Source organism: Amphibalanus amphitrite, unplaced genomic scaffold, assembly GCF_019059575.1.
Source record: "Amphibalanus amphitrite isolate SeventyFive unplaced genomic scaffold, NRLGWU_Aamphi_draft 000022F_arrow, whole genome shotgun sequence".
Lineage (NCBI taxonomy): Eukaryota > Metazoa > Arthropoda > Thecostraca > Balanomorpha > Balanidae > Amphibalanus > Amphibalanus amphitrite.
The window spans coordinates 1310900-1330104 of record NW_024881518.1 but is presented as its reverse complement, the minus strand read 5'-3'; the positions used below and the strand labels follow the sequence as shown (position 1 = coordinate 1330104).

At 55.3% G+C, this 19205-nt stretch overlaps 1 protein-coding gene across 3 annotated transcripts in view; it reads right to left on the bottom strand.

Annotated features, from left to right (window-relative positions):
- Positions 1–485: 485 nt before the first annotated feature.
- The window catches only part of LOC122392038, an 81774-nt gene continuing 63054 nt past the window's right edge, over positions 486–19205 (bottom strand). For all 3 annotated transcript variants that reach the window (XM_043386530.1, XM_043386522.1, XM_043386512.1), the window contains exon 3: positions 486–1303. In XM_043386530.1, coding sequence (XP_043242465.1) covers positions 825–1303 — 479 coding nt within the window. In that variant the 3' untranslated portion in view covers positions 486–824. The remainder of the gene's footprint in view (positions 1304–19205) is intronic.

The following is a 19205-nucleotide window of genomic DNA, read 5'->3' as shown; positions in this document are numbered from 1 at the left end:
TAGGTTCTATCTAGAATATAAGATAGACAGACGAGATCGATAATCAATTTCTGCTAACAGAAAACGATTTAAAAACGAGTAGCAAGTAACAGATAACGGTAGGTACAGCCCTCTGCAAACTGCGTGGTAGGCATTCTTTTTTCGACAAAAATGGGAATAACGCGAATACTATGCTATCGGTCATTCGGAAATCGTAACAACAAGACGCGCTAGACCCCGCCCCTTAGATTGGCATCATCACCGTATCCATTTTTCATCTAGTTCGGCAACTAAACCCAAAAGTTTATATTTGCCCCCAAAACAAACTTTTGCATTTTGTTGCCACACAAGGCGTATACTTTGTTTATTGATAGACCTAATCGAATGATTGGAGCATGGCGCATCTATTTGCAGTGAGTTCCGACCGACTGATAACATAACCTTTGAGTTATTATCGGTTTTGTCGAAAAAAGAATACCTACCACGCAGTCTGCAGAGGGCTGTACGTACACACAAGGTATTTTTAAGTCAGGCTAACGACAGGCGGTTTCGTACAATATCACTGCACCATATCACGGTCAGGAAGTGTTAGCGAGAAACAGTCGAGGGCACAGCCTGCAGTTACGCAACGGTTGTTTCTATTGAATAACAAACTCCCAAAATTCGCGGCACGACACAACTCACACAGCTAACAATTAACACAGAGTGCTCACAACGCACAGACGGGTGCGAGTTACGGCACAGACCTGTTGGACGGGTTCCCCGGTCCTTTACAAATGGCGGGTGCCCTCATCGGGCAGGGTCGCCTCACAGAGTGGGTCACAGAGTGGGACCCGTCGGCCGTCTCACAGGTGGTGCGTGCCGCCGTCGGCCGGCGGAGGCAGACGCAGACCGTCCGCCAGCTCGGGCGCCGCCCTGTCCAGCACCGCCATCAGCAGGGCCGCCTCTCGGCGCCGGCGCGAACACACCACAAACCGCGTCACACTGCCGACGCACTGTCGCGCCAGGAACGCCGCCGTGGCGCCCAGCCGCTGGTCGAGCTCGGCGCGTGCCTCGGCGCCCCCGTCCTCCATGGGCGCCTCGGCCGGCTCCTCAGCAGCTGGCTCGGCGTCACTCGGCAAGTCCTCGTCCCCAGAGACGCGCTGCGCCGCCTCGCAGAAACGCAGGAGCGAGGCCAGAGTGTCGTCACACCAGGCGAGCCGCAGCGCCGGAGCCGCCAGCCACAGCAGACAGCAGGCCAGGCGCGGGTCGGCGCTGGCGGCGGCGGCCCGGCGCGCCTCGCATACGCCGCGCACCAGTCGCGGCACGGGCGCCACCCACGAGTCTGCGGGCAGAGCGCGCACACGGCCACCGCCGCCCGTCAGAGGCCAGTCAGTCGGAGCGCGAGGGACACGCGGGGGTTGTTGTTGTTGTTTATTGGGGCTTTAGGGCGCGCCGACTGCGAAGGTCATTTTGCGCCCATAACGTCACACTAATAAAACAAGTGTTTCAAAACAAGAGACCTTCTATATACCAAGGCTATTGTTGTTGTTTGTTTGTTTGTTGATTGAGGCTTTAGGGCGCGCCGACTGCTAAGGTCATTTTGCGCCCATAACGTCGTACTAATAAAACAAGTGTGCCACAAGAAAGAACCTTCTAGATACTAAGACTAGAAAGTAAGACTCGATATAAAATAGCAAGGTAAGATAAAACAGCGCAAAGGTGTCGTCCTAGACAACTGACTAGATGAAAGGACTAGAGAGGGCTAGTTGGATTGGGGTCAGGTCGAGTATATCACTTGGAAGTTGATCGAACGGATAAAAGAAAAGATGTTGCCGGATAAAACCCAGGGTGACTCGTCACCCAGTAAGCGGCGGATAGTGGTACCCGGAGCGATGCGCCCGAGGTAGCGTGTCCGGTTCGGTTCAGCGAGAGGACAAGATAAAAGCACGTGAGAGACAGTGAGAGGCACGGTACACCTGCGACAGGTGGGCTGCTCTTCTCCGCGGAGGAGATGACCATGCGTGGCATACGTATGGCCGATGCGCAGCCTACATAAGACGACTTCGTTATGTCTGTTACTTTGCATGGATGACGACCAAGGCTCGAGAGTTGGCTTGATATCTCTCAGCTTACTGCTCGCGCGCGAGTCCCACTCTGCCTGCCACTGCGAGAGCATGGAAGATCGTACGACGGGATAGTAATCCCGGGCAGGCAGAGGAAATCGCCGAGTGTAGGGCGCTGCGGCAGCGCGTCTCGCGGCGGCGTCAGCAAGCTCGTTGCCTTGGATTCCAACATGACTGGGAATCCAGCAAAACCGGATAGTTTTTCCGGACTGTTCCACCGAAGTTAGCCGAGTTAAAATGTCCTGAATGATCGGGTCGTCAGGATTAAACCGTCGTAAAGCCAACAGACTGCTTAGTGAGTCTGATAAAATCAAATAGAAAAAACCGTCGGACACCTCAATAAAACACAGAGCCTTTTCGATGGCGACTAGCTCTGAGGAAAACACCGAGGCGCTGGGTGGGAGGGAAAACGAGCGGGTGTCCCGACCAGCGACAAAAGAGCAACCCGCTCCCTCGGATGTTTTTGAGCCGTCTGTGTAGACTGAAATAAAACCATCATACGAGGCTATATGCTCCAAGGCTCTGGTTTGTGCTTCATAGGACAGCAGGCTATCCTTTTTTACTTCGGAAAGCGAGAGGTCTACCTGCGGCGGGGCGTTTCTCCAGGGTGGAGAAGGCGTTCCCCAGATACGCCGAACGCCGCGCAAGGCTATATTCGATGTAGAGAATAAACCTCTCATGCGTGCTCCGAATGGATGACTCGTCCCATTACCAGATGAAGCAATGTGACGCGAAAAGACGTACGGGTACGTCGGATGCGTCGGGAATTGACGTAGTTTAAGAGCATAACGCATCCCCAGCGTCTGACGGCGGAGAGAAAGTGGCGGCTCGTGCGCCTCAGCAAGAATGCTGCTCCTAGGCGAGGTGCGGAATGCTCCGGTGGCTATTCGGAGTGCTGCATGATGGACTGTATCCAGGACCTTCTTGCTGGATTCACTCGCTGAATCATAGACAAAGGAAGCGTAATCCAGCTTCGATCGTATAATCGATCGATAGAGAAGAAGAAGGGTCCTGCGGTCCGCACCATAAGATGTGCGGGCGACACATTTTAAAACGTTCAGGGATTTAAAACATCGTTCCCGAAGCGTTCTAAAATGTTCTCTATACGTCAAACGACTGTCAAAAAAGATTCCAAGAAACTTCGCCACCGGCCGAGTAGGAATCACCTGTCCATGGAGCTTGATTCCCAAGGTTAAGTCGTCACAGCGGCGGCGGCAAAAGTGCATAGCGACGGTCTTCGTTGTTGAAAAACGAAGGCCGTTGTCGTCGCTCCACCTCTCCAGACGGGTTACAGCGAGCTGCAACTGTCTGGCAACGTGACGGGCGGTCGTAGCTGAAAACCAGATCGCGAAATCATCGACAAATAGTGATTTGCCGATAGATGGTGCGAGATTGTCGCCAATGTCATTGATCGCCACAGCGAACAGCGCCACACTGAGCACTCCGCCCTGAGGAACTCCGTTCTCCTGAACAAAACTGCTCGAAAGACGGCTGCCAACACGGACTTTGAACCGACGACCCGATAAAAAGTTCTTGATAAAGAGACCCATTCGGCCACGTATGCCGTACTTATGTACTTTGGAAAGTATTCTGTGTCGTAACACGGTATCATAGGCCGCCTCAATATCAAAGAACAGTGCTCCAAGGTGCTTCTTTTCAGTAAAACAGGTGCGTATCTCGGTGTCAAGGGCTAAGATGTGGTCCACAGGGCTGCGGTGTTTTCTAAAACCGCACTGGGCGTTTGTAAAAACACCGTGATGTTCCAGAAACCAGCTAAGACGCACATTGACCATCTTCTCCATCAGCTTTGATAGCGATGATGTGAGAGAGATGGGCCGATAATGGAGAGGGTCATGTCCCGACTTGCCAGCCTTCAAGATAGGAATGATAATGGCTTCCCGCCAGGTCTCAGGGAAGGTGCCAGTCTCCCAAAGCGAATTAAAGGTTGCTAGCAGCGCCTCGAGGGCAACTGCGGGGAGATGACGGAGCATGTCGTTGTGGACAGCATCCGGACCTTCTGAGACGCTGCGCAACGAGCTGATGGCAGACGTAAGCTCAACCATGGTGAAAGGCTCATTGTACACGAAATTTTCAGCTGTGCTGAAGTCCACGGCGGCTGGTGCAGGTCGTGAGGACTCTCCTCGGCAGCGCTGATAGAGTGCACGGCCTATCGTCTCTGCGACGTCTGAAGGGTGAGATATGTCCGTGTTGTTCACTCTTAAAACCGGAAGCGGAACAGAGCTGAACCGGCCTTCAATGCGCTTCATGCGTGCCCATATCTGGGTCGTAGGAGTAAAACGGTTTAAGGAACTTACGTAAGTGCGCCATGAAACAGCCTTTGCCTCTTTTAAAACGCGTCGGGCAAAAGCCCGCGCTTTCTTAAAAGCGATGAGGTTCTCAGTGGTGCCACTCCGGTCAAACTTTCTAAAAGCGCGTTTCCTGGCACGAATCGCGTCTCCGCATTCCTTGGTCCACCACGGAACAGGAGGACGACGAGGCTGGCTCGACGTCTTGGGTATGCACCCGTTTGCGGAATCAATGAGTAGGGACGTAAACTCCTCTGTGGATATCGCAGAGGTGTCGGCTCTGGATAGAACAGAGGCCTCTACGGCGGTCTGGAAATCGCCCCAGTCGGCCTTCCGAAGATTCCACCTGGGTGGACGGCTGCCTACTACTGGGGACTCCTGGTGCTCCAGCCACACCGGGAAATGGTCGCTCCCGAGTGGGTCGTCATGGACGAACCAGTTAAAAAGCTGAGCTAGCTGCGGGCTGGCTAAGCTCAGGTCCAGAGCCGATGTTTGACCGGAGGGTGTTGTAAAATGGGTGCGCTGTCCTGTATTTAAAATACAGAGCGCCTCATCGCGGATAAAAGATTCTAAAAGTCGACCACGAGTGCCAGTCGTGTCGCAACCCCACGCCAGGCTATGGGCGTTAAAATCGCCGACTAGCAGGACCGGAGGTGGAAGTTCATCGACAAGTCGATGTAGCTCAACCACCGGGAGCGCTCTACCTGGTGGTAGGTATAAAGAGCACACCGTCAGTTCCCGGTGGTTGAGATCAACTCTGGCGGCCACCGCCTGCAGGGGGGTCTGCAGCGGCACCTGGCGCGCAGGTACGCTGTGGTGAACCGCCAGAAGCACACCTCCATGGGCAATGGTAGGGGTGTCCAGGTCTCTTCTAAAAACAGAGTAGCCCTTGATGGCAAAGGTAACGTTTGGCGCTAGCTTGGTCTCCTGGAGACCTAAAACAAGGGGTGTGCGCCAACGGATAAGAGACTGTAGGTCCTGGTAGTTGGCCCGGAGGCCTCTACAGTTCCACTGTAGAATAAAAGGCGTGGTTAAAAAGGCGCAAAAAGGGCGCGTATAACATGAGGCAAAGGCGCACGCAGATACCTGACTGGCCACAAAAAAGGTAAAAAACACCGAGAGAAACGCACCTGGTAAAAAAGCGCAATAGCGCGAAAAAGATAAAAGGATAAAAGAGGAAATGACTAGAGTAAATGACTAGACTAAGTCCTCTTTTTCCGAAGAGGCGCTCCCCCCGTAGCGGATACGGGGGTGCCCCGAGCCCTCTCGGTGGAGTCTGCCTTCTGCGGAGGCAGATCGGGCGTGACTCAAGCCCTGCTGGGGCTTTTTCGCCCGAGGAGCGTCACCCTCCGAGGGCGACCAGCTCGGGGGCGTCTGCCGTTTGGCAAGGCGCCCCGGAGCCGCAGGGGGCTGAGGCTGCCCCGACGGGGATGTCGGGGCGGCGGCCTGTGTCCTTGACACAGGTGTGTCTGGCAGCGGCGGCGGAGGCCGCCGCTGCTGCGAGAGCGAAGGAGGGGGCGGGGGACCCATGATGGGCCGAGTCCCCGCCTGAGGGGTCTCCGGGGTGTCAGCGGCGACAGCCGCATTGGCACTCCCGGAGGCGGAGGCGGCAACAGAGGCCTCCTTAGCCTCGATGGCCTTTTGAACGAGGCGAGCCCTCCTCGCCTCTCGTGCCCTCCTCTCCTCCTCTCCCCGCCGCAGAGCCTCCTGCACCGCCGTGGGCGGTCGGGGGCGGGGCGGGGTGGATGGCGCCTTACCCTGCGCCGGGGGGCGCCGACCACCCTGTCGGCGCTGGACGACGGTCCAATCGTCTCCTTCACCGCCCGCAGCTGGAGCGGGACTGGGTGGACCCCACACTGACTCTTGAGCAGTCTGTTCTGTGTCACTCGGCGGCGCACCAGGCGCCGAAGAGTCCGCGGAGTCACCAGTGGCTACGACAGTGAGGCCAAATCTTTTGAGAAGCTGCACGAGCTGTGCCACGCTCATCTGGGAGGCATCGGTAGCGTTTGTCACTTTCACCTTCTGGGCATACGAGGTCTTCGGGTGATTTTGGTTATATACCTCCCGGGCCTCTTTGAATGACAGATTCCTGGTAGCCTTGATGGTGTTAATCTCCTTCTCCTTGACGTATGTAGGGCAGGACCTGTCATACGCGGAGTGCGGTTTCTGCCCCTCTCCGCAGTTGACGCATCGAGGGGTCTCCGAGTCGCACGTATCGTCAGTGTGGTCCTGAGAAGCGCACTTGGAGCATGTGGGTCTACCCCGGCAGTTGTCCTTCGTGTGGCCGAACCTCTGGCACCGATAGCAGCGCATGGGTGCCGGGACGTATGGGCGCACGCGGACCTTGATGTACCCCACACGGACCTCGTTCGGCATGTCGGTGGTGTCAAATGTCAGAATGATGTTATTTGTCGGGACCGTGCCTCTTCGCGTGAGGATGCGGCGGGCGGCTGTCACGCCGTACTCCGAGAGCCCGTCCGCGATGTCCTCGTCACTCACGTTCCTCAAGTCGAAGCAGTTTATAACTCCTCGAGAGGAGTTCTTGGAGCGGTGTGGCTCCACCGTCAGCGGCAAAGAAACGAGCTTCCGACCGGAGGCACGTCCTTCCGAGTACACGAATCGAGTGGCAGTTAAGGCATTCGTCGCCTCTTCGCCCTTCCGGAATTCCACCTCAAGTGCTCCGTCCCGCATGCGGTCGCAGCGGACGATGCTGCCAAACCGGTCACAACCGTCCTTTCGCTGGAAGGGCGACAAGGAGCTCAGCTCCCTGTCTGCGCTCCGGAAGATGAGGATTCTGGGATTTTTCGGTCTTGGAACGTGCAATGTTCGCCCGTCGGCCGAGGCCGGCGGGCGAGAATCGGCCGAAGCCGAGGGATTGGTGAGAGAGGGGGAGGAGGGGTTGGTCAAGGTATCCATGCGAGTCTGTTGGTCTCCGCCAGCTCGGCCGCCGACGCTCCGCAACGGCGCCGCTACAAGGCCTGGGACGGCCGAGCTGACTGTACGGGACTTGGCGGCACCTTCCGAGGGGGAGAGAGAGACTCACCACCCCCCACGGTCGGATACCGCCTCCTCCCTTGACGCCTCGCCGAGTCACCGCCAGGGGCAGCGACAGATCAGTCCCACCGACGGAGGACGAGCACAGGTGCCCGAACCCCGCCGGCGACACCTCTTAGACACCACCCCCGGCGGCATCACGACTGGGAATGGCTCCTCAAGTGCGGCGCCCCACTGAGTGTCCCGCCCTTACAGAACTCAGGGCCAAAGAGGCGTGTTGCCCAGCCACCGCGACTGGCTCCGCACGGTGGGGGGCTCAACCTCCAGGATCCCGTTGTCCTGGGGTACGGGTCGGCTCGCCTAGCCTAGTAAAACCGGCTGGTACCCGAGGGGACGCCACTCCCCTTACACTAGCCCAACTCGGCTGTGTTCCTGCGGGTGCAAAAAACAACGAACAAAAGGGGAAAGGAATCAGAAAGCTGTGATCGAACGAAACGCGGACATCCGGTGAGAAGCAAAGCAAAAGCAAACAAAGACCGCTCAAGAGAAACAAAACCACGGAAACCAAGAAAAGTCGGGCCGTACCATCTGTCCATTCAGTGATCAAAAGCAAATCGTAAGCAAGCATGGGTCAAGCTGGGGCCGAGGGGGCGCTACTCCCCTTGCTGGCCGAGGCCAGGACCGCCGCGGGGCGAGGGCCCAAGGAGCCCAGTCCAACAGCGACCCAGGCCACTGCCAACCCCCTGCGGGGCCAATCCTGCAGACAATCCATCCAGTAAGCAAGGCAAGTCCAGGTCAAATGCGCGTCAAGCTGGGGCCGAGGGGGCACCAAGGCTAGAAAGTAAAAGACTTGATAAAAACGACAAGGTAAGATAGAACAACGCAAGAGCGTCGTAACAGTCAACTGACTAGACAAGTAGACTAGAGAGGAATTGGGTCAGGTTGAGTAAATCACTTGGAAGTTGACCGAACGGATAAAGGAAAAAATATTGCCGGATAAAACCCAGGGTGACTCGTCACCCAGTAGGTGGCGGATAGTGGTACCAGGAGCAATACAGCCCAGGTAGCGTGTCCGGTTCCGTTCAAAGAGTGGGCAAGATAAAAGAACGTGAGCGACGGTTAGAGGCACGGAACACCTGTTGCACAAAGGCTGCTCACCTCCTGAAAGGAGATAGCTGTGCGTCGCGTATGTGTGACCAATACGGAGTCTGCAGAGGACCACTTCCTGGAAACGATTGCCTTGCACGCAAGACTGCCAAGGCTCTAGAGTTGGTTTCAACTCTCTCAGCTTGTTCCTTACACACAAATCCCACTCTGTCTGCCACTTTGAAAGCATGAAGGGTCGCACCAGCGGATAAAAATCCCGGGCAGGCAAAGGCAAGCGCCGAGTGCAGGGTGCTGCGGCGGCGCGTCTGGCAGCAGCATCAGCAAGCTCATTGCCTTCAATGCCGACGTGACTGGGAATCCAGCAGAAACGGACTGATTTTCCAGATTGCTCCACCGACGTAAGCCGAGTTAAAATGTCCCGCACGATGGGGTCAACTGAGTTAAAAGTACGTAAGGCCAATAAGCTGCTAAGAGAATCAGATAAAATCAAGTAAAATGGACTGCCAGAAACCTCGATGAAACACAAAGCCTTCTCTATAGCGACTAGCTCTGAAGAAAACACCGAGGCGGAAGGTGGCAGAGAAAACGAGCGGGTGTCACGACCAGCGACAAAAGAGCAGCCCGCTCCCTCGGTTGTCTTCGAGCCGTCTGTATAAACCGTGATAAAACCATCATAAACGGCAATGTGCTCTAAGGCTCTGGCTCGCGCCTCAGCAGGCAACAAGTTGTCCTTCTTAACAGTCGATAGTGAGAGGTCCACTTGCGGATTGGCGTTTTTCCAGGGTGGAGGGGGCGTGTCCCAGGTACGCCGAACGCCACGAAAGGATATGTTAGCAGCTGAAAAAAGACCTCCCATGCGTTCTCCAAACGACGGTCGTACCCTCCCGTCAGATCGAGTAGCGTGACGTGAAAAGACGTACGGGTACGTCGGATGCGTTGGGTATTGGCGAAGTTTCAAAGTGTAACGCATCCCCAGCATCTGGCGACGAAGAGCTAGAGGTGGCTCATTCGTTTCAGCCAGAAGACTACTCTTTGGAGAAGTGCGGAAAGCCCCGGTGGCAACGCGGAGCGCAGCGTGATGTACTGCGTCCAGGGACTTCTTGCTGGACTCACTTGCGGAATCGTAAACAAAACACGCATAGTCCAGCTTCGATCGGATGATCGACCGGTACAAGAGGAGCAGAGTTTTGCGATCCGCACCGTATGATGTGCGGGCAACACACTTTAAAACGTTCAGGGATTTAAAACATCGTTCCCGAAGCGTTCTAAAATGTTCTTTATACGTCAAACGTCCGTCAAACGTCATACCAAGAAACTTCGCCACCGGCTGCGTGGGGATCGTCTGTCCGTACAGACGGATACCCAATGTAGGGTCGGCGCAGCGGCGGCGACAGAAATGCATGGCAACAGTCTTCCTCGTTGAAAAGCGGAGACCATTGTCGCGGCTCCATCTCTCAAGCCGTCTGACTGCAAGCTGCAGTTGTCTGGCCATGTGCCGAGCGCTGGAAGCGGCGAACCAGATGGCAAAATCGTCAACAAAAAGCGATCTGCCGATAGAGACCGGGAGATCATCGGCGATATCGTTAATCGCCACTGCGAATAACGCCACACTAAGCACTCCTCCCTGAGGGACTCCATTCTCTTGGATAAAACTGCTAGACAACTGGTTACCGACTCGGACTTTAAACCGACGACCCGATAAAAAGTTCTCGATAAAGAGGCCCATCCGGCCGCGTATGCCGTACTTATATACTTTGGAAAGTATGCTGTGTCGTAAGACTGTATCATAGGCCGCCTCAATATCAAAGAACAGTGCTCCAAGGTGCTTCTTTTCAGTAAAACAGGTGCGTATCTCGGTGTCAAGGGCTAAAATGTGGTCAACAGGGCTGCGGTGCTTTCTAAAACCGCACTGGGCGTTTGTAAAAACACCATGATGTTCCAGAAACCAGCTAAAACGCACATTGACCATCTTCTCCATCAGCTTTGATAGCGATGATGTGAGAGAGATGGGCCGATAATGGAGAGGGTCATGTCCCGACTTGCCAGCCTTCAAGATAGGAATGATAGTGGCTTCCCGCCAGGTCTCAGGGAAAGTGCCAGTCTCCCAAAGCGAATTGAAGGTTGCTAGCAGCGCCTCGAGGGCAACTGCTGGGAGATGACGGAGCATGTCGTTGTGGACAGCATCCGGACCTTCTGAGACGCTGCGCAACGAGCTGATGGCAGACGTGAGCTCAGCCATAGAGAAATGCTCGTTGTACACCAAATTTTCAGCTGTGCTGAAGTCCACGGCGGCTGGTGCAGGTCGTGAGGACGGCTCTCCTCGGCAGTGCTGATAGAGTGCACGACCTATCGTCTCTGCGACGTCTGAAGGGTGAGATATGTCCGTGTTGTTCACTCTTAAAACCGGAAGCGGAACAGAGCTGAACCGGCCTTCAATGCGCTTCATGCGTGCCCATATTTGGGTCGTAGGAGTAAAACGGTTTAAGGAACTTACATACGTGCGCCATGAAACAGCCTTTGCCTCCTTTAAAACGCGTCGGGCAAAAGCCCGCGCTCTCTTAAAAGCGATAAGGTTCTCAGTAGTACTACTCCGGTCAAACTTTCTAAAAGCGCGTTTCCTGGCACGAATCGCATCTCCGCATTCCTTAGTCCACCACGGGACCGGAGGACGACGAGGCTGACTCGACGTCTTGGGTATGCACCCGTTTGCGGAGTCATTGAGTAAACATGTAAAATCCTCTGTAGACATCACAGGGGCGTCGGCTCTGGCTAAAACAGAGGCCTCTACAGCGGCCTGGAAATCGTCCCAGTCGGCTTTCCGAACATTCCACCTAGGTGGACGGTTGCCCGACACTGGGGACTCCTGGTGCTCCAGCCACACTGGGAAGTGGTCGCTCCCGAGTGGGTCGTCATGGACGGACCAGGTAAAAAGCTGAGCTAGCCGCGGACTGACTAAGCTCAGGTCCAGAGCCGATGTTTGACCGGAGGGTGTTGTAAAATGGGTGCGCTGTCCTGTATTTAAAATACACAGCGCCTCATCGCGGATAAAAGATTCTAAAAGTCGACCACGAGTGCCAGTCGTGTCGCATCCCCACGCCAGGCTATGGGCGTTAAAATCGCCGACTACCAGGACCGGAGGTGGAAGCTCATCGACAAGTCGATGAAGCTCAACCACCGGGAGCGCTATACCTGGTGGAAGGTATAAGGAGCACAAAGTCAGTTCCCGGTGGTTGAAATCAACTCTGGCGGCCACCGCCTGCAGGGGAGTCTGCAGCGGCACCTGGCGCGCAGGTACGCTGTGGTGAACCGCCAGAAGCACACCTCCATGGGCAATGGTAGGGGTGTCCAGGTCTCTCCTAAAAACAGAGTAGCCCTTGATGGCAAGGGTGACGTTTGGCGCAAGCTTGGTCTCCTGGAGACCTAAAACAAGGGGTGTGCGCCAACGGATAAGAGACTGTAGGTCCTGGTAGTTGGCCCGGAGGCCTCTACAGTTCCACTGTAGAATAAAAGGCGTGGTTAAAAAGGCGCAAAAAGGGCGCGTATAACATGAGGCAAAGGCGCACGCAGATACCTGACTGACCACAAAAAAGGTAAAAAACACCGAGAGAAATGCACCTGGTAAAAAAGCGCAATAGCGCGAAAAAGATAAAAGGATAAAAGAGGAAATGACTAGACTGAAAGACTAGACTAGGTCCTCTAACTCCGAGGAGGCGCTCCCCCCGTAACGGATGCGGGGGTGCCCCGAGCCCTCTCGGTGAAGCCTCCCTTCAGCGGAGGCAGATCGGGCATGGCTCGAGTCCTGCTGGGGCTTTTTCGCCCGAGGGGCGTCACCCTCCGAGGGCGACCAGCTCGGGGGCGTCTGCCGCTTGGCGAGGCGCCCTGGAGCCGCGGAGGACTGTTGCCGCCCCGACGGGGATGTCGAGGCGGCGGCCTGTGTCCTCGACACAGGCGTCTCTGGCAGCGGCGGTGGTGGCCGCCGCTGCGGAGGTGGAGGAGGCGGCGGGGGACCCATGATGGGCCGAGTCCCCGCCTCAGGTGTCTCCGGGGTGTCAGCGGCGGCGGCCGCGTTGGCACTCCCGGAAGCGGAGTCGGCAGACGAGGCTTCCTTAGCCTCGAGGGCCTTCTGGACGAGGCGAGCCCTCCTCGCCTCACGTGCCCTCCTCTCCTCCTCCCCCCGCCGCAGAGCCTCCTGCACCGCCGTAGACGGTCGGGGGCGGGGCGGGGTGGGTGGCGCCTTACCCTGCGCCGGGGGGCGCCGACCACCCTGTCGGCGCTGGACGACGGTCCACTCGTCTCCACTCGCGGCTGGAGCCGGACTGGGTGGACCCCACACTGACTCCTGAGCAGCCTGCTCCGTGTCGCTCGGCGGCGCAAGAGGCGCCGGGGGGTCCGCTGAGCCATCAGTGGCTACGACAGTGAGGCCGAATCGCTTGAGGAGCTGCACAAGCTGTGCAACACTCATCATCTGGGAGGCATCGGTTGAGTTTGTCACTCTCACCTTTTGGGCATACGAGGTCTTCGGGTGAGTTTGGTTATACACCTCCCGGGCCTCTTTAAACGACAGATTTCTGGTAGCCTTGATGGTGTTTATCTCCTTCTCTTTGACGTATGTAGGGCAGGACCTGTCATACGCGGAGTGCGGTGTCTGCCCCTCTCCGCAGTTGACGCATCGAGGGGTCTCCGAGCTGCACGTGTCGTCAGTGTGGTCCTGGGAAGCACACTTGGAGCACACGGGTTTGCCTCGGCAGTTGTCCTTCGTATGACCAAAACGTTGACAGCGGAAACAACGCATGGGAGCCGGGACGTAAGGGCGCACACGAACCCTCACGTACCCCACGCGAACCTCGCTCGGCATGTCGGTGGAGTCAAAGGTTAAGATAATGTTATTCGTGGGGACCGTGCCTCTCCTCGCCAAGATGCGGTGTGCTGCTGTAACGCCAAAGTCGGCGAGGCCGTCTGCGATGTCGTCATTGCTCACGTCTCTGAGGTCAAAGCAGTTGATGACCCCTCTGCTCGAATTCTTTGACCTGTGCGGCTCAACTGAGAGAGGGACAGAGACCAGCTTCCTGCCGGAGGCCCGTCCCTCGGTATACACAAATCGGGTTGCGCTTAAGGCTTTTGCAGCCTCCTCACTTTTCTCGAATTCGACTTCCAAAGCCCCATCGCGCATCCGATCGCAGCGGAGGATCTTGCCGAGGCGGTCGCAGCCGTCCTTCCGTTGGAAGGGGGACAGCGCACCCAGCTGTTTGTCACTGCTCCTGAGGATAAGGATCTTTGGGTTTCGAGGAACCTTCTCGTGCGACGTTCGCCCGCCGGCCGAGGCCAACGGGCGAGAATCGGCCGAAGCCGAGGGGTTGGATTGAGGGGAAGGGGGGTTGGTCCGGTCATCCATGTAAGTGTGCTTGGTCTCCGCCAGCTCGGCCGCCGACGCTCCGCAACGGCGCCGCTACAAGGCCTGGGACGGCCGAGCTGACTGTACGGGACTTGGCGGCACCTTCCGAGGGGGAGAGAGAGACTCACCACCCCCCACGGTCGGATACCGCCTCCTCCCTTGACGCCTCGCCGAGTCACCGCCAGGGGCAGCGACAGATCAGTCCCACCGACGGAGGACGAGCACAAGTGCCCGAACCCCGCCAGCGACACCTCTCCGACACCACCCCCGGCGGCATCACGACTGGGAATGGCTCCTCAAGTGCGGCGCCCCACTGAGTGTCCCGCCCTTACAGAACTCAGGGCCAAAGAGGCGTGTTGCCCAGCCACCGCGACTGGCTCCGCACGGTGGGGGGCTCAACCTCCAGGATCCCGTTGTCCTGGGGTACGGGTCGGCTCGCCTAGCCTGGTAAAACCGGCTGGTACCCGAGGGGACGCCACTCCCCTTACACTAGCCCAACTCGGCTGCGTTCCTGCGGGTGCAAAAACAACGAAAAAGGGGTAGGAAAGGAATCAGAAAGCTGTGTTCGAACGAAACGCAGACATCCGGTGAGAAGCAAAGCAAAAGCAAACAAAGACCGCTCAAGAGAAACAAAACCACGAAAACCAAGAAAAGTCGGGCCGTACCATCTGTCCATCCAGCGATCAAAGCAAGTCGTAAGCAAGCATGGGTCAAGCTGGGGCCGAGGGGGCGCTACTCCCCTTGCTGGCCGAGGCCAGGGCCGCCGCGGGGCAAGGGCCCAAGGAACCCAGACCAACACCGACCCGGGCCACTGCCAACCCCCTGCGGGGCCAATCCTGCAGACAATCCATCCAGTAAGCAAGGCAAGTCCAGGTCAAACGCGCGTCAAGCTGGGGCCGAGGGGGCGCTACTCCCCTTACTGGCCGAAGTCACAGCCGCCGAACAGCCGGAGCCAGATGACCCCGGCTAAGCAGCAGCTCTGACCACGGTCAGCCTCCTGCGGGGGGACACGCGGGGGTGGGGCACGGGGCGAGAACCGACAAAACACAGATGGTACGGCATACATACACTTCAGATGGGTTGGTGTTGCCTGCTTAGCAAAATGTTTCATTCTTTTATGAAGTCCGGCTACGTTTCAGGACAGAGCAACAAACCCACAGCGGGCGCCACTTTTGAGGTGAGAGCCACACCAAGGTGCGCGCGGCACGGGCGGGGCAAGGCCTAGCAAACAATTTTGTTTGTTGTTGTTATGTGCGGAGTTACGGTCCGCCACAGCGACGGTGCCATCAGTGTGCACATGTGGGCTGAGGAAATGAAAGAAAACGGTGATGTGCTTTTTTACAAAGCACAGGGCGAAAATAACGACACCAGTGATCTTCGGCCTAAGGACTTCATGAAAGCGATCATGACGAAAGATCCGAGAGTATCAGTATCAGTATCAGTATCAGTGTATTTTTTAAAAACCTTCCACATGGTGGCTATTCAGGCTTTCCGTCATACATTACCACACACACACAAAGAACACCATTGGTAGGAATATAAGTGGCTAAAACGATCTGACATTAAAGAGAGACTTTGTCACCAACCAACCAGCTGCCCCAAACGCAAAGCGGGTTAAATGTGTGCATGGACGGAACGCATGGCATTGGCCGTTACGGTTTTGGGCTGACCACGATCATGACGATTTCTGATCTGAACGAAGGCTTTCCGGTAGCGTTCTGCATTAGTAGCGTCGTAGATCGCGTAACGATGGTTAGGTATTTAGAGACCGTCCGGGATGGCGTAAGGTGTCAGAGAGGATGTACACTACAGGCTATGGAAGAGCAGGGGGTTTTGGGAGCGTCTGATGGCACCTGGTTCTCACCAGTAAAGCTGATTAAAAAGAAAGATGGTTCGGTGCGAATTTATGAAATCTGAATCACGTGTGCGATGTCCCAGCTTTTCCGATTCCCAGGATTGATGCGCTGCTTGACAGCCTAGGGGGAAACTCTTCAGTGCTGGTTTTCAGTGCCGGATCTGAACAGTGGCCACAAAATCAGATGAGCATTTGAGCGGAAGGGGAGGATCGGTGCAAAACATCGATCGCGCTGCCATTTGGACCCTGGCAGTGCACGGCGTGCCCCTATGGCCTCAGAGGTGTGCGACCAGCAAATGCCGGCCACACGAGACATCAGCACCTCTTACGCATGGCTGATGCCGTTCAATTGCAGCAGATACAGCGGAGTCCACCACTGGGCAATTTTCGTTGTGCTGCGTTGTGTGTTCGTTGTGCAGTTCAAAAAACGAATAATTTACTACGATTCAATGACACCAATGAACGTCAATACCAAGTTTGCAAAGACAAAAAAAAAACTCCAAAGAGTGTTGCTCAGATGAGAACTATATTATGTTACTCCGGGAACCTCGAAGGGTCTTGCCTGGTTGTCACTTGTCAGTGTAATGGATAATACATATCAGGTAGCATGATAGGCAGGTACTTGTGCTTTGTTATCCCATGTTTCTGATTTTGAATTTCCTGTTTTACAAGAAAACACAAAATTTTCGGACGAAGTGGCATCCAGTCCGCAGGTACCACCTGAACTGCTGACGCGACCACGCGCTAGTTCTTTGTCACCAGCGGGCGCACCCGCCGAGGCCATCACCCGAGCCAGCCCCGGGTCAGTTGGCGTTTGTTTGTTTGTTAATTGGGGCTTTAGGGCGCGCCGACTACTTAGGTCATTTTGCGCCCATAACGTCGTTTTAATAAAACAAGTGTGTCAAAAGAGAGAACCTTCTAGATACGAAGACTAAAAAGTAAAAGACTCGATATAAAACAGCAAGGTAAGATAAAGCAGCGCAAGAGTGTCGTCCTAGACAACTGACTAGATGTAAGGACTAGAGAGGACTAGTTGGATTTAATGTCAGGTCGAGTAAATCGCTTGGAAGTTGATCGAGCGGATAAAGGAAAAAATATTGCCGGATAAAACCCAGGGTGAGTCGTCACCCAGAAGGTGGCGGATAGTGGTATCCGGAGCGATGCGCCCGAGATAGCGTGTCCGGTTCGGTTCAGCGAGAGGACAAGATAAAAGCACGTGAGAGACAGTGAGAGGCACGGCACACCGACTGCATGTGGGTTGTTCCTCTCCACGGAGGAGATAGCCATGAGTCGCGTACAGTCACCAGCACTTGCTACTAATCACCTCGTTTTTGTTCAGTAGTTTGAAGACCGATCAATTCTCAGTCGCGCAAGATACGTTAAACGATCCGTTTGGTCCTCCGATTTTCGAATATCTAACTTGTTTTTGCATATTCGAAGCATTTTGGGATGGGGAGCCAAAAAACCTCTTTTCTGCCCTAAAGTGTGCCCCAAGAAGTCGTAGAACCTAGTCCCGCCTCTGATCCACAGACCACTAGTGCCATCTCTTGTCAGCCGAACAAGCCGCAGAAGTAAATAATGTCACGTGACCTTTGCACACGCTACAATTACTACGCAGCTGTAGTGGGGGAAGCGGGGCGGAGGCGTGGAGAGGGACGCGATCGGTCGGCTGGGGTCAGGTCGCCGAGGTCAGAGGTCATCCGCCGGAGGGTGTTTGAGCGGTTGGGCCGTGTGGGCTGGGGCCTGCGGAGTGGGAGCGCCTGGACCTGTCTGGAAACAAGCCCTACAACGCAGTGACAGTCGAGAATATTGTGAGGAAAGAGAGTGAGGGAGATGGAGAGGGAGAGAGAGAGAGAGGAAGAGAGAGGGAAGAGAGAGAGAGGAGAGAGATGGAGAGAGAAAGAGAGAAAGAGAGAGGGAGAGAGAGAAAGAGAAAAAGAGAGGGAAAGAGAGAGAGGGAGAGAGAGAGAGAGAGAAAGAGAGAGAGAGAGAGAGAGAGAGAGAGAGAGAGAGAGAGAGAGAAAGAAAGAGAGAGGGAGAGAGCGAGAGCGAGAGAGGGAGAGCGAGAGAGAGAGAGAGAGCGAGAGACAGAGCGAGAGATTCGGCAGAAACTGGAAAGCACTCGACACAAACAGCCTGCTGAGGGACCTGGCGGACGTAGATTGGCACACAGTCGTCAGGCGAGCCGACACACTCGGAGACCAGTGGGATGCATTCAGCACGGCTGTTAACGGCATACTCGACCGGAATGTCCCAGTTAGGCGTTAGGGGAAGTTGGGGCAATGCCGGAGTTGGGGCAAAGCCGAAATTCGAGATATTTCGAAAACCGTAAGACATGGATGCCACCTGTCAGTGATGCTCTGAAGCTTAAGTGACTACAATTATCGCATGTTTGTTACGAGTCGTCATTCGGAATACTTCGACTGTGAGGGCGCCAAGAGCGTTTTCAAGGTACGTTTCCCTTGTACTACATGCGCCTTTGAAGCTGCATTTTTTACTCATTATGCTACCGTTTGTCTGGCCAATTCGGTCAAGTAATCTTTAGCATGTCTTTGCATAAGTGTGCTGCCTATTTGAAATTTATACAGCACGTTGAAAAGTTATGGGCCTGCAAATGAAAGCATGGCTGGCTGGGGTAATGCCGAAAACGTGCGATTACGCACGTGTTAAAAGCACGCTACGTGGACTTTACTGCTGTAGAATAGCAACGCGTATTTTTAGTCACACAAATTACACTTTCAACCGACACAACGGCCTGTTACCTATAAGGAATGATTTACCAGGCATTTTCTTATTATATCACACAATTATAACTTCCAGTGTGCACCGCGTCCTCAAGCTCTTGAAACGTGTGTCAGCTTTGATGAATTCTGGATAAAGTTTGAGATAAAATGGCAAAACATCAATAGTCGGCATTCCCCGTAGATCATTTCTCCCATTTTCGGCTTTCCCCGCAGTCCGGGGCAACGCCGAAAAAGTCACTTCTTTGATATTTTTAGTTTGTGCGCTTAACGGTATGCGAATTCATCAAATGCGCCTGGTATGTTTGAAAGGCAAAAGACTGGCCTCTCGAATGACGCCAACAAGAATAGCGTATGTTGTCTACCTTGCGTGCTACGGGCGTCAGAAAAAAAGTCTTCGGCGTTCCCCCAACTTCCCCTACCGAGTGTACAATCCTCGACCACCGCCCATCAGCGAAGACACCCGACAGCTGATAGAACGACGGAGAGACGCCAAAGCCACCAATGACGGAGAAGTGTACCGCCAGCTCAATGCAGAGGTCAAACGGGCGATACGCGCTGACTACCGCAGCAGCGTGGAGCAGCGAGTCGCCGAAGCTCCGCCAAATAGGATGTGGCAACAAATTCGGCCAGTTATCGCTTCCAGAAAGACGGCACCGACGGAACCAGAGAACCTCTCTGCTGAAGAACTAAATGCGTTCTTTACTAGTGTGGGTTCCTGTACTA